The sequence below is a fragment of the Temnothorax americanus genome, unplaced genomic scaffold (genome assembly GCF_048541705.1).
Source record: "Temnothorax americanus isolate GAGA-0224 unplaced genomic scaffold, ASM4854170v1 Scaffold8, whole genome shotgun sequence".
Lineage (NCBI taxonomy): Eukaryota > Metazoa > Arthropoda > Insecta > Hymenoptera > Formicidae > Temnothorax > Temnothorax americanus.
Genome location: NW_027509802.1, coordinates 6114771 through 6131015, shown reverse-complemented (window position 1 = coordinate 6131015; position 16245 = coordinate 6114771). Strand labels below are relative to the sequence as shown.

The following is a 16245-nucleotide window of genomic DNA, read 5'->3' as shown; positions in this document are numbered from 1 at the left end:
GCGCACTCCACACTCGCGCACGTATTTTGCGAAACTCGCAAAAGGAAAGAGAACTCAAAAGAACTTAAGAAATGCGTTTATTCCAAGCTCGTAAAACAGAACGCGTGCGGATTCTAAAAATCCGCCAGACAGAAAATCAATAAATCCATCAACAAACTCTCGTTGTCAAGGAGCGCGCTTCACAGCTTTCCCCGACTTCTCTACTCAGTGTCCAGCACGGGCGTAACAATATTTTTGTAGAAAATTTAACGATCTACAAAAAAGGTCTCTTATATTTTTATCATAAATATAACTATTTAGACGATATTAAGATTTATACTTTGAACTTTAAATCTTAATATCGTCTAAATGGTTATATTAAATATTAGTTAGCATATAACTCTGTGACTCCATTTACTAACATAAACAAAATTTTCCTTTTTATTAGTATATGTGTATTCACTGCCTAGTGAGAAATATATAGTTGACCCGACGTCGAATCAATGTCGATAATCTGATGTCGAAATAAGTTGAAATTTTGTTTGATTCGACATCGAAGTCGTGTCAAATATCAACGAACTTTCAACTGTTGTTTCAACTTCGTTTCAATGTCGAATCGACTTTTTTTTATAATGGTTTTTCTACTATACCATACATTTATATATATGCCTCAGCGAAACTTCCGAAAACGTCCATGCTCAGATTTAGGTGAAACTTTGTGAATAGGTCCCTTTTAGATAAAAAACACATATACCAAAAGGATTTATTGCGACTCCAAAGTTTGCAACTTTTTTAACATTTTTAACTTGCTGCTCCGCGCATACATTTTCCACGCAAAACAAACCAAAACAGCTCTCAAGTAATGTAAACAACCATAAAGTCATACCCGTCAAAGTCATAACATAAACATCATTGGCGAAACTTCAGAAAATCAGAAACGAACGTTATAAACTACGATGCATAGTTTTCGAGATATCAATTTATATAATCTATCACATAGTATAATAATATACAGAATTAGCAGAGAGAGAGAAAGAGAGAGAGAGAGAGAGAGAGAGGGGGAGAGGGAAAGAGAGGGGAGAGTGAAAAGAGATGGAGAGGAAGAGAGAGGGAGAGGAGAGTGAGAGGGAGACGAGATAAAGGGGGTCGCTGGCGATTGCTTCTCCCCTATCTCTTTAGACTGCTTTCTCTTTCCTTCCTTGGCTTTCTCCGGAAGAGGGAGGGATTGATTGATTGATTGAGCTTTATTAGCCTTCTCGGCTATTTTTTTTACATAAAATATCATTAAATTAATTCTTCTACATGAGGTACAATATATTCTCTTAACCTACGTTTGAAAGGTTCAATTCTTTTACATTGCTTAATTTTTATCGGCAGGGCGTTATACATGTTCAAACCTTCATAAAATATACTTTTCTGTGCGCTTCTTGTCCTGCGATATTGAATTCTAATATTCTCAGTCTGCCTCGTTTGCCGTCCACTCACATCTCCTACTATTTCTATCCTATTACTTAAATGTTTTGGCATTATGCCTCTTACTATCTTAAAAATAAAAATACATGCATCGTACATTAGCCTTTGTCTTACATTCATAAACTTAAGGGTTTGCAGCATCAATTCTACTTTTGTATATCGCGAGCATTGCAGTATGACTCTCATGGCACGGTTTTGTGCCACTTGCAGTCGATTCAGTTGCGTCTCACCCATGCCTATTAACATCGTTGCGCAATATTCAAAGTGAGGCGCTATGATAGACTTATACACAGTACATCGAGTGTACGCCGATATATCATTTCCTATTCTATTCAGAAAACTCACTTTTTTCCCTATTTTCTTTAACATATAATCACAGTGATTCTCCCAACGGAGTTTACTATCGATCATTACACCCAGATGTTTCGCTATCTTGACACGCTCAATTATAGTTCCATCCAAACTTTTTACTATTATGTCTGTTTTTATTTCTCTCCTTATACTTCTAACTATCATATATTTGGTCTTATCTGCATTCATTTTTAACATATTCACATTCATCCATTCTTCAAGTATACCGAGCACCATATTTAGTTTTATTTCTAATTCCTCACAACTTTCTCCTGTTACACTTGCGGTCGTGTCATCTGCAAATAATCTAAATATGCTTCCCTCCGGACAGACTTTAACTATATCATTTATATATAAAATAAACAATAAAGGTCTTAATACTGATCCCTGTGGCACGCCATATACTGTCTCAATTATTTTAGAACATATATCATTGAATCTAACTTGTCGTTTTCTATTACTTAAATACGATATTATCCATTCCAACACCACTCCTCTTATTCCATACTGATATAATTTTTCCACTAATCTTACCCTATCTATTGTCTCAAACGCTCTCCTAAGATCCAGGAATAACACCCTCACCATTTTTTTCTCCTCAATTATCAACTTCCATTCCTCGATAAAACTTATTAGAGGTACAATCACAAGCTTAATTGATAGAGTTTTTTTGTTGTCTCACTCATCGTTCCATTCAAAGAATTTAGAATTAGCTGTACAAATTTTACTTAACAACTGCTACCCGCTGGATTTCATTTTTAGAATTTTCCACGAGCGCATTAAGTCTCTCATTAACAGAGTGCGTTTTGGGACAGATAGATCTCCTGAGGTACAACCTGAAAAGGCGGCGTCCTTTTTCACGATACCGTATATTCCGCATATTAATGACCAATATAGAAACATCTTAAAAAGTCATAAGTTGAGGCTATCATATTATAGCTTGAATAAAATGCAGAATTGCATTAAAACACATAAAGACGCCCTTCCGAAATTTGCACATAGCAACGTATAGTCTAAGAGCTGGCAACAGAAAAAGCAACATGCCTCGGTCCATGAAATATTTTATTTGGAAAAGGTTCGATTGCTGCCGGCAAAGCGAAAGCCCGACCGTCAGAAGGCGGACTGGAAGCTAAGTGGGTGGGCGGGCGATCAAACGTGTAAATTTTCCAATAAAAAAAACTGTCGATCGGCACGGCTGAAAATTTGCATAGGTATCGAGGAGTATGAGAAAAAGCAGGAAAAAAATTGTCAGAAGAGTAAGTAGAAGCTAAAGGGTTGTCAGAAGCTGTTAAAGTTGCAAAAAATTTCGGAAAACTTACATATTAAGAAGCACTTCTGACAATTTGCATTTGTATTGTTTACGTATAGAATAAACTAAGTGCAAAGTGTCAGAAGGCAAAGTGGAAGCGATCATGAGAAAATCGGGTGCAAAGTGCGAGAGCGTCTGTCGGCGCGCGGCGCAGCGCCCAGTGGACCGATCGCTTTTCTCTTGATTTTCACACCGTACATATTTCATAGCACTTCTGACAATTTATCTCAATATTCATAAAAGACTAAAGGAACTATTATTAAAATGTCAGAAGTCAATTGAGAAGAATTAATCAATTTAATTTTGCTTCCTCATAGAGGAAGCTTTGTGATGGTAAAAAATTTTTTTTTTTGAGATTTTAAAGGAAATAGGTTTAGAATATTACAAAATGTCGAGAAATCGTATTAGTAGAAAATGTCTGGAAGTATGTATGTGTGTGTGTGTGTGTGTGTGTGTGTGTGTGTGTGTGTGTGTGTGTGTGTGTGTGTGTGTGGTGTGTGTGTGTGTGTGTGTGTGTGTGTGTGTGTGTGTGTGTGTGTGTGTGTGTGTGTGTGTGTGTGTGTGTGTGTGTGTGTGTGTGTGTGTGTGTGTGTGTGTGTGTGTGTGTGTGTGTGTGTGTGTGTGTGTGTGTGTGTGTGTGTGTGTGTGTCCGTATGGATTTTTGTACACGTATCTACTTCTACAATTTTTTAGATACCGGGTTGAAGTTTTGTACACCAAATAGAGTATCATAGAGAGTATGTCCTCATCCTCTAATTTTCTTAAAATCCGTCGACCGGTATGGATTTTAAGAAGATTTTCATTTTTCAGAAAAGCGTATTTTACGCTGTAGCTTTCTCAATAATTCAGATATATCGATCTATTTTTAATTCTATTATATTTTTCAGTTTTTTTCTACCCCTATATTTCATATACAATTCTTTAAAATTTGGTTAATTAGTTCTTGAGTTATAGAAATTTCAGTAAACTTGACTGTTTTTTAACAGAAATCGGTAACCCTTTTATTATTAACAATTTTTATTAATTTTATTATATTCTTCAGTCTTTTTTCTACCCCTATTTCGTATATTATTCTTTAAAATTTGGTTAATCAATCAATAATTCTTTAAAATTTCTGTTAAAAAAACAGTCGTTTACTGAAATTTCTATAACTCAAGAACTGATTAACCAAATTTTAAAGAACCAGTATGGATTTTAAGAAAATTTTTTTTTTTCAGAAAAGCGTATTTTACGCTGTAGCTTTCTCAATATTTGATATATCGATCTATTTTTAATTCTATTATATTTTTTAGTTTTTTCTGTCCCTATATTTCATATACAATTCTTTAAAATTTGGTTAATCAGTTCTTGAGTTATAGAAATATCAGTAAACGACTGTTTTTTTTAACAGAAATTTTAAAGAATTATTGATTGATTAACCAAATTTTAAAGAATAATATACGAAATAAGGGTAGAAAAAACTGAAGAATATAATAAAATTAATAAAAATTGTTAATAATAAAAGGGTTACCGATTTCTGTTAAAAAAACAGTCAAGTTTACTGAAATTTCTATAACTCAAGAACTTTTTAACCAAATTTTAAAGAATTGTATATGAAATATAGTGGTAGAAAAAAACTGAAAAATATAATAGAATTAAAAATAGATCGATATATCAGAAATATTGAGAAAGCTACAGCGTAAAATACGCTTTTCTGAAAAATGAAAATCTTCTTAAAATCCATACCGGTCGACGGATTTTAAGAAAATTAGAGGATGAGGACATACTTTCTATGATACTCTATTTGGTGTACAAAACTTCAACCCGGTATCTAAAAAATTGTAGAAGTAGATACGTGTACAAAAATCCATACGCACGCACGCACGCACGCACACACACACACACACACACACACACACACACACACACACACACACACACACACACACACACACACACACACACACACACACACACACACACACACACACACACACACACACACACACACACACACACACACACACACACACACACACACACACACACACACATACATACTTCCAGACATTTTCTACTAATACGATTTCTCGACATTTTGGAACATTCTAAACCTATTTCCTTTAAAATCTCAAAAAAAAAAATTTTTTTACCATCACAAAGCTTCCTCTATGAGGAAGCAAAATTAAATTGATTAATTCTTCTCAATTGACTTCTGACATTTTAATAATAGTTCTTTTAGTCTTTTATGAATATTGAGATAAATTGTCAGAAGTGCTATGAAATATGTACGGTGTGAAAATCAAGAGAAAAGCGATCGGTCCACTAGGCGCTGCGCCGCGCGCCGAAAGACGCTCTCGCACTTTGCACCCAATTTTCTCATGATCGCTTCCACTTTGCCTTATGACACTTTGCACTTAGTTTATTCTATACATAAACAATACAAATGCAAATTGTCAGAAGTGCTTCTTAATATGTAAATTTTCCGAGATTTTTCGCAACTTTAACAGCTTCTGACAACCGTTTAGCTTCTACTTACTCTTCTGACAATTTTTTTCCTGCTTTTTCTCATACTCCTCGATACCTATGCAAATTTTCAGCCGTGCCGATCGACAGTTTTTTTTGTTGAAAAATTTACACGTTTGATCGCTCGCCCACCCACTTAGCTTCCAGTCCGCCTTCTGACGGTCGGGCTTTCGCTTTTCTGGCAGCAATCGAACCTTTTCCAGGTAAGATATTTCATGGACCGAGGCATGTTGCTTTTTCTGTTGCCAGCTCTCCGGCTAGTAGTATATAAAATTAACTGTGGGGACTGTGATGCTTCTTACGTGGGTCAGACTGGTAGGCAACTACAAACCAGAATTAAAGAACATCAGGCCCACATAAGAAGAAACACAACCAGTCGCTCAGTAATCACAGAGCATAGATTAGAGTTTGGTCATGATATCGAGTGGAATGCGGTGGAAATTTTGGACAGCAAACCATATATCAGTAAACGGTTAATATCTGAAATGATATGTATTAAAAGACAGAGGAATGGTCTGAATATGCAGACGGACACCGAGGATTTACCCGAGAACTATCTCGATGTAATCGAAGGGCTTCCAAAAATTTGAGAGCTCCGCGTTTCACGCTTTATTTATTATATTATTGTGAATCTGTATTATACATAGATTACCGTGTTACAAGGTCTTTGACTGGCATTACCGTTATTTGTTTTGCAACGAATATTCTTATACATCGATCTCTCAACTGGCATTACCGTTATTTGTTTTTCACCGAATTCTTATACATCGATCTTTTAACCTCGAGACAAGCGAAACATATTAGATCGGTCATTACCTCTTGAAACATTGTCGAGACAGCTTGCGTCCGTTATCTGTGCGCTGCGCTGTACCGTTCTACGATCAAGTATTATCTCTCGAAGCAATGTCAAGATAACGCGTCTGTTGTCTACCGTTTTGTGCGCTATACCGTTCACGATTTCATTGTAAGTAACTTCAATTTTATATCGATGTGAACCGTAAATCAGTGTGTCGCTCCGTATGTACGCAGGTATCGTGTAACATATAATGAAGTACCAAATGCATCAGCATGGTCCTCCTGGACTTCTAACTTGGGAGAGACTCAAGGTTGCTTGCCTATGGAGTAGCGCACACACACCGGAATGACCGCATGGAAAAAGGAACGTGCAACGTGCGAGTATACAATAGCCCAATGACCGCGTTACAATAGAGTTTCTAATTTACACGTCTAATTTATTGCGCTGAAGATGACCACAAAAAATGGTCGAAACGTTCGCGAATTTTTTATGTATTGAAGATAAGAAATATATATAACTTGCGCCCTATTTACCGCGCCGGCTCTTACTGCCTCTTTCCCTTTAATCGATTTATATCACTATTTATCCCTTCCTCTGTTCCGTTCTTTCGTGGTAGTTCCCTAACAATTTGTTCCAGATCACTTGCACTAATTGGCTCAAAATTTTCCATAACTCCCTTATTTTCGATTACATAAATAGGTCTCCTACCTGTGTCTTCTATCCCCTTATTACTAATAGATTGCACAATGTTGCTAATACTTTTTACATAATATATATTAAATTTATCAGCTATATTGCATTCTTCTATGTTTTCTAATATTTCAACATCTACATTATCGATGTTCTCTGAACCCCTTTGCTCACCTTTAATTAATTCTTTCAAAGTTTTCCACATTTTTGTAGGATCACTCCTATTATTATCTATCATATTCTCATAATATTCTTTCTTTTTTTCCCTAATAAGTTTAACTACTGCATTTCTTTCATTCTTGAAAAATCCCCAGTCCTGTTCTTTACCTGAGTTTATTGCCCTACTGTGAGCCTCATTCCTTCTATCTGCTGCCATTCTAATTTCATCTGAATATCACATTTTCCCTTCCCATATTTTCGGAATCTTAAACTTTTTCTTAGGTGCTACAGTATCCATTACACTTACTATACTATTAAAAAATATCTCCGCCCTTATACTTATATCTAGCCCTTGACCTTGCTCAGTTCTTTCTTCCATTATTCTAAGAAATTCATCTACATTAAATTTACTATAGTCCCTGCCTCTAAATTCTTTATATTTATTTCTCTTTTTATTCATATTAGATTCTACTTTTAGCCATGCATAGTCCGTTATTTTCGGTTTCTCATTCACTTGTACCTTTATTTCTTTATTCGAAAAAATTAAATCTATCCATTGTTCGACTATCTTTTGTAACTCTCGTTGGACAATCAACGTATTGCCTCATCCCTAGGTTTTGCATTACCGTTAATAATTTCTTTGTGTAAAATGAATCTACCATTATATCTATATTAAAGTCCCCTATCACTATACAGTCATACTTTATTATTAGATCTTCAACCGTATCTTCCAAAAATCTCACAAAATCGCCATTTGACGCACTCGGCGAATGATACACTACTGCTATCATACCTTTATACAAATTCTCTCTTATTTCTACCACCACGCACCAACAATTTGACACTATATTTTTCTTATCAACTTTTTTAAATTTAATATCATCCCTAACATATATATATATATATATATATATATATATATATAACAGTACTCCTTCTGTGTTTCTATTTTCAGCATCACATCTAACTATACTATACCCCGGTACATTGACCTCACTATCCTCAATTTCTACAGTCAATCTAGTCTCGGATAACGCTAGAATCGCAGGATTCACCCTCTTCATAATCTGATGTTGAATTTCATCCTTATGCGCCAAGAAGCTCTGCGCATTTGTATACCAGAGTAATTCCGCTTCTCCCTGTAATTGCTATTTTGCATCTTCCCAGCCGGCTCTTTATTTCTCTTCCTCCAATACTTTCTTAAATGTCGGACATTCCGAATTCAGCGCCTCGTGTTCAACATTTATCTTCAAGTTGTACGTCTGATTCTTATAGGTACAGTTTACACACCTCTTCTTCGCCGTCGTACATTCATTCGCCTTATGATTTCTTGCACATTTATAGCATGTTTCCTGTCTCGTGCAATTTTTGGCAATATGGTAATAGCCCCAGCAATTAAAACATCTTCTAACACTAATATAATTAAATATAGGACACTTTCGCCATCCTAAATTTATTTTTCCTCTGTTTATTAGTGAATTATGAGTGCTTTCATCCACTTCAATTATTACGGATCCTTGCTCAGTATCCTTATTTTTTCCTCTTAATATTTTCTTCACTAGGTGCATACAGGATTCTTTGCCAATTCTATTTTGCTTCTTTATTGTATCTATCAGTTTATCATCCTCCATTTTCATTTCTTCTCCACCAACATTAATTATTTTAATCTTTGGTTTCCCCTTCTGTGGCTCAGAGACCTTGACCTCCTCGCCCATTGCCGCTTGTACCATCGTCTTTAACTTATCCTTCTCTTTTTCCGTCTCACATCCTAAGATCACTGTCCCTTTACTTCCCTTTCTTAATTTGGTAATTCCTATTTCCATCTTGGTTATATCAATTTTATCTTTAATTGTTTTCTTCGTAATTTCACTCTCTTGTTGTACTTTTGGTTTTATAATCAAGATATTTTCTTCCTTCCTTTCTTTAATCACATCGCTATATTTTCTTGTCGCTCCACTTGTCGGTCCATATGCCTCTTGCGTCAACATTTTTCTCAATTCTTCTATTAATGCCTGTTTAATGCCTCCCATCTCCTCACGGACTATTTCTTTCATCATTGACTTGATCTCCTTTTTACATGCTGCCTCATCTTTTAATTCTTTCACTGTTTTTACAAGCCAATCTATTTTTCTATCAATATCCTCTGTTCCACTTGCGGCTGCTACTTTATTCCCGCTGCTTGGCGCTGGACTCATTTTTGCACGTGCCGTTGCTCTTCCTGCTGCTGCCACTGCTTTATTTATATCAGCTACTTTATCACGATCACTAATAATTAACTTCTCGAATGGGCCAGGACACGACACCAAATCGCGGTTTCTATCATAAATTTTGTGCTTAGATACACAACCTGGATGGTAAAAAAGCTTAGTACAGGACTTGCATGCTATCACCTCCGTTTTTATAGAGAGAGAGAGAGAGAGAGAGATTGATTGATTGATTGATTGATAGATTTATTATGCCCGAGCAATGGCTAAAGGGCAAAAGTGTATAAATGTAGTTATAAACATAATTATAAGCTCTCAACAAAATATAACGTAAGATTAACATATTATACTAATTCTAACGAAACTTAAAACTAACAAAATAGTACCGCTTGAACACAATAGAAAGGGAGGAGACCGATCACTCAGACTCTGACAAAAGCAAAAACTCGCGAAGAAGACTTTTAAAAGATGCTATAGATGCTGCCGATGTGACTGTATTAGGAAGTGAGTGCCAAAAATAAACAGCGGAAAGATGGAATGAATTTCTGTAAGCCACTGTTCTGTGAGCAGGAATATGGAAAGTTTGAACAGATAATTCAGCAAGACGATTAGATCGCTTGAGTGATGGATCAGGAAAGGTGAAAAGCTCAGACAAATAGGTGGGCGAACGCATGTGTAGAATACGATACATCTGGCAACCGAGAAAATAATGCCGTCTATTCTCAACAGAAAGCCATCCCAGTTGTCGTCTATACGGTGTGATATGGTCATCACGCCTAATATCGAAAATATATCGAATACAACAGTTAACTAGTCTTTGCAATTTGATGTTTAATTCTTTGGTCAGGCCATGATATACGAGACAGCAGTAATCAATGTGAGGTAAAATTAATGTTGTAACAAGTTTGATTCTAAGCTGTTTGGAAAGAGAGTTCTTGTTGAACTTCAATTTGTTCAACGCATGATGAACTTTCTGTGAGATAAGCGAGATGTGTCTCGTCCATGATAGATTAGATGTAAAAATAACACCTAAATTTCTTACCTCACAAACGAATGGCAAAGGCGTGCTGTTTACAACAATGGGTGGAAGACGACTGATATCAATACTACTTATGTGCGCTTGACTGCCAAATATAATAACCTTGGATTTTACAGGGTTAAGCATGAGACCGTTAGACGTAGCATAGTCAAAAATAGCATTAGCATCCAACGAAATTAATTCCAATGCACGTAAGATGTTGGAAGATAAGCATGAATAATAAATTTGAATGTCATCAGCAAAGATCATATGCATCACATAACGTAATATTTTATATATATCATTGATGAAAAGTAAAAACAAGAGAGGACCAAGTACAGAGCCCTGTGGGACTCCTGATGAGGTAAACAGCCATTCCGAAAGATTACCAGTGTCATCAATAACCGCTTGAGAACGACCTGTTAAGTACGAAAAAATCCATTTGAGGACAGCATCTGAGAATCCAAGTTCTTTAAGCTTGATGAGCAACAGCAAATGGGGAACTGTATCAAACGCTTTACTAAAGTCGAAGAGTATCCTGATGGTGATTAATCCATCATCAATGCCCTGTTTAATATCATTACTCACACGTAGCAGTGCTGACTGTGTGTTATAGCCCACACGATATGCAGATTGTCTGGGATTTAAGATGTCATGATCATGTAAGTAATCAAGAATTTGAGAAGCTACAATCTTCTCACATAATTTAGAAAGTTCAGACAGGTTTGCAATCGGTCTCGTGTCAGACGGTGATAGAGGTGTTCGAATTTTTGAGAGTGGACGAATGTAGGCTTTTTTCCATTCAGACGGAAACACAGAAGTGTCCAGAGATCGATTCATCATGGATGTTATTAAAGGCAGGATGAAAGGCAATGCAAGACGTAGAATGAACAAGGGAATTCCGTCTACACCCGATGCAAACGAGTGAAGAGATTTTTCGGATAAAACCTTGGATACTGAATTCGACGAGATGGTAGAGAAGACGAATTCAGGGCGATCAGAGGGACCACTGATTGAAGCAATGGCTGAAATAAAGTTAGAGTAAGTACAGATCGGCTGAGCGTTCGTAACAGATACATAGTATGTGTTTAACTTGTCAGGCGAGAAGAATTGCAAAGGAGAAGCAAAAGTGGATTTGGCGAGTCCAAGCCGAGCAAGCTCTTTCCAGAGTTTAGCAGGATTATTGACGCACATAAAGGAATTAAAGTAATATTCGCTCTTAGCTCGCCTGATGTCAGCATTGAGCTTGTTACGGAAAAGTCTGTAAGTGACATAACCTAGGAGGCTATTAGCACGTTTGGCACGCTTATACAACTGATCACGAATACGTAACTTTGCCATCAGTTCCGAGGTAAGCCACTTTACAGGAGGCTTCTTAATTTCAAGGACACGAATAGGGGCAAAGACGTCAAGTGCACCCAATAAGCTGACTGACAGCACTTCGCACAAACTGTCCACGCCGGCATGACAGGGTAACGAGTCCAATTTGGCACGCACAGAGTCAGCAATGGAACGAAGGTAATCACAAAACTTAGAACCATCAATGCCCCTATAATTCCGTCGAGAAATAGTAGATGATAGGCAGAGTTTGGAATCAAGAGACACAGACAGCACAAGAAGATCATGACCGGCAATGAAAGGACACTGAGATTTAGAGAAGGACTTAATTTTTTCGACATCATCAATCACGAACACATCAAGCCAAGAATCAGAAGTCGCCGTGTGATAGGTAGGCCCAGAATCAATAATATGCAAAGCCAGACCAGACATGAGATCACGCAGGTAACTCGCCTCAAAACTCGCAGACATAAGATTACAATTCAAGTCACCACCAACAATAATATTCTTATAAAGGTGAGAGAATTGGTTTAAGGACTCAACAAAATCGTGCAAGAAAAGACCTTTAGGTCTTCTATAAATAGTCGCAAAAAGAACGGATTCACCATCGGGTACACGTGCTTCAAACAGAATATATTCAGGCGAGTTAAAACAGATATTGCTGGAGGTGGCCAGAATTTTGACACGAAGAGATTTATGCACATACGCAACCCCACCGCCCATACGTCCCACTCTATCATTACGAATTAGGAAGTAATCGCTTAACGCCACAGTGACGTCGGAAATGCTCTCATTCATCCACGTTTCAGAAATGGATATAATATGGAAGAAGCGAGTGGCAAAAAACATTCTGATATAATCCATGTGACCGCGCAGAGAGTTGGCATTAAATTGAGCAACTCGAAAACAGGCAAACTGAGAACACCCGCCATCGCGAACGGCAGAAGTTGAAGGGTCGGAGCCCGCATGTCAAACAAGTTTGCTAAGATCTGCAACCGAGTCAATAAAAATAGCAGGCTTGCCATCAGATTGCCTGACAAGAATGCGACCCGCCCTTACCCAGACATACCTATAAGACCGCTCTCTGGCGATTTTCTTTGTTTGTTGCAACAGATCGTGAATATTTTTGGGGAGTAGCTCATTGACATGCACGCTCCGACTGGAGTCGTTGCCGCAGAGAGAGAGAGAGAGAGAGAGAGAGAGAGAGAGAGAGAGATGATGATGATGATGATGATATGATTTATTTATGCCCAAGCATAGGCTAAAGGGCAAATACAGAATAATACAAATAACAAAATTATACATGCTCTCTCTAGCACATGTGAGTTCACAAAGCATGATAAGTGAGACATAATAAAAAATAACAGCGCAAATTAAGTAAGCGCGCAACTTAAAATAAAAATATGTACATTATACTAAAACTAACTTACTACTAACGCAACTAAAAACTAGCGCAACTTAAATCTAACAGAATAACGCAACGTAAACAAGAATACTAGAAGAAAAAGAATACCAAAGAAATACAAAAATAGGAAGTACGCAAAAACCAAAGAAGGAAGGAACAAAGACACGTCACTCCGATTCAGTTGAAAGCAAAAACATGCGAAGTAAGCTCTTAAATGATGTGAGAGACGAAGCTGATGTAACTGAGTTAGGAAGAGAATGCCAGAAGTAAATGGAAGAAAGCTGAAAAGAATTTCTGTAGGTGACGGTTCTATGAGCAGGAATGTGAAAAATTAGAGTAGATGATGAAGCGAGCCGGTCAGACTTCCTTAGAGTAGGATCAGGGGAGGTAAAAAGTTCACGCAGGTAAGATGGTGAGCTCATATGCAGGATACGATAAATCTGGCATCCAAGAAAGTAGTATCGTCTGTTTTCAACAGAAAGCCATTTCAACCTACGTCTATATGGGGTGATATGTTCATCACACTTAAGGTCATAGATAAACCGAATACAACAATTGACAAGTCTCTGTAACTTGGTATTTAATTCTTTGGTCAAACCATGGTATACGAGGCAACAGTAATCAATATGCGGCAAAATCAAGGTTGTAACGAGCTTAATCCTGAGATTGGTGGAAAGAGAGTTTTTGTTATATTTCAAATTGTATAGTGCATGATGGACCTTCTGCGAAACCAACGAGATATGCTTCGTCCAGGATAAGTTGGACATGAAAATGACACCCAAATTCCGTACCTCACTCACAAATGGTAAAGGCGTATTGTTTACAACGATAGGTGGTATATTGCCAAGATCAATGTCATTCACATATGCTTGACTGCCAAATATGATGACCTTAGATTTGGCAGGATTTAGCTTAAGTCCGTACATATTAGCATAATCAAAAATAGCATTAGCATCCTTAGTGATTAATTCTAGAGCCTGAAGAATATTAGCAGGTGAACACAAACGATAAATCTGAATATCATCAGCGAAAATCATATGAAACACATAACGTAAAATTTTATATATATCGTTAATATACAAAGAAAACAGCAGAGGACCAAGCACCGAACCCTGAGGGACACCAGAAGAAGTGAGTATCCAGTCGGAAAGATTGCCAGCGTCGTCTATGACCGCCTGAGAACGGCCAGTTAGATAAGAGAAAATCCAGTTTAGAACGGCATCTGAGAAACCGATCTTTTTAAGTTTGATAAGCAATAGTAAATGGGGAACGGTGTCGAATGCTTTGCTAAAATCAAAAAGTATCATAATAGTGATAAGCCCTTCATCAATCCCCTGTTTTATATCATTACAGATACGTAGAAGTGCTGACTGCGTGTTATACCCCGGGCGATATGCAGACTGTCTTGGATTTAAGATGTCATGTTTATTTAGATAGTCAACAATCTGTGAAGCAACTATCCTCTCTAATAGTTTAGACAGTTCCGGCAAATTCGCTATTGGTCTTGTATCCGACGGGGATAGCGGTGTACGAATTTTAGAGTGGGCGAATATATGCTCTCTTCCACTCAGACGGAAACAGAGATGCATCTAGCGATCGATTAAACAAAGAAGTGATGCATGTCGAGATAACGGGCCATGAAATACGCAGAACATAAAGCGGAATGCCATCGGAACCAGAGGCATAAGAGTGAATAGATTCAGCAGTAATAAGCTTAGAAACAGATCGAGGTGAGATAGAGGAGAAAACGAACTTTGGATAAGATGGACGATTAACTGAAGCAATAGCAGCGATGAAGTCAGAATATAAGCATGGAGAATGAGCATTGGAAACCGAAGCATAGTATAGGTTGAGCTGATCCGGTGTGAAAAAGTGTAGAGGAGAAGTAAGAGACGACTTGACAAGTCCAAGTCGAGCCAGTTCTCTCCACAGTTTTGCTGAATTCGTAATCTTAGCAAGAGAATTGTAATGAAATTCACTCTTAGCCCGCTTGATGTCAGAATTTAGCTGATTACGGAAAAGTCTGTAAGTAGCATAGCTTAAAAGACATTTAGAGCGTTTAGCGCGTTTATATAGCTGATTGCGAGTGTGTAATCGAGCAACCAAATCCGCCGTAAGCCATTGAACCGGGGGCTTATTGATAACAAACACACGTGTGGGAGCGAATGTGTCTAGTGCCGCCAACAAATTCCGAGACAGCACCCTGCAGAATCCGTCAACATCAGCGATGTCAGACAATGCATCAATCTCGGCCCGCACGTCGCCAGCAATAGATTCAAGATGTTCAACGAACCGAGAACAATCGATACGTTTGTAGTTTCGCCGAGAAATAAAGCGGTCAGAATTAGGATTAGCTAAGTGACATAGACAACTCTAAGAGATCGTGGCCGGCAATGAAGGGACTCTGAGACTTGGTAAATGATGAAACCTTATCAAGCTCATCTACGACCAAAACGTCTAACCATGAGTCTGAGGTCGCTGTATGATGAGTCGGTTCGGATCTGACTATGTGTAGCGATAAGCTAGATACAAGCTCACGCAGGTAATTCGCCTCAAAATTGGTCGATGATAGATCGCAGTTTAAGTCCCCTCCAATAATTATATTTTTATACAGATGCGAGTATCTATTTAGTGACTCAACGAAGTCATGCAGGAGGAGACCTCTAGGTCTTCTATAAATGGACGCAAATAGTACAGATTCATCATTTGGCAAACGTAATTCAATAAGAAGATATTCAGGCGCATTATCACAAAGATTACTGGAGGTAGCTAAGATTTTGACTTTGAGCAATTTATGTATATAGCACGCCACCCCTCCGCCCATTCGTCCCACTCTGTCATGACGTATTAAAAAATAATCATCTAGAGCCACCAGCTCATCTGATACACTCGCATTGAGCCACGTTTCGGAAACAGAAATGATGTGGTGAAGACTATGCTGAAATGCAGCCTGATGAAGTCTATATGTCCCCGAAGAGAATTCGCATTAAACTGAGCTATTCGAAACGACGTAAAATT

The 16245-nt window shown here is 37.6% G+C and overlaps 2 protein-coding genes across 3 annotated transcripts in view; one reads left to right on the top strand and one right to left on the bottom strand.

Annotated features, from left to right (window-relative positions):
- The window catches only part of Grip (Glutamate receptor interacting protein), a 41494-nt gene that overhangs the window by 8864 nt on the left and 16385 nt on the right, over positions 1 to 16245 (top strand). The gene's annotated exons all lie outside the window — the stretch shown is intronic.
- LOC143907159 (uncharacterized) lies at positions 8189 to 10589 on the bottom strand. The gene has a single exon (XM_077423729.1). The coding sequence runs from the start codon at positions 9455 to 9457 to the stop codon at positions 8438 to 8440; it is 1020 nt and encodes a 339-aa protein (XP_077279855.1). The 5' UTR covers positions 9458 to 10589; the 3' UTR covers positions 8189 to 8437.

What these genes read in the sequence shown, in the direction of transcription:
- LOC143907159 (XM_077423729.1), bottom strand. Translation starts at nt 9,457, where the DNA reads ATGAGTCCAGCGCCAAGCAGCGGGAATAAAGTAGCAGCCGCAAGTGGA.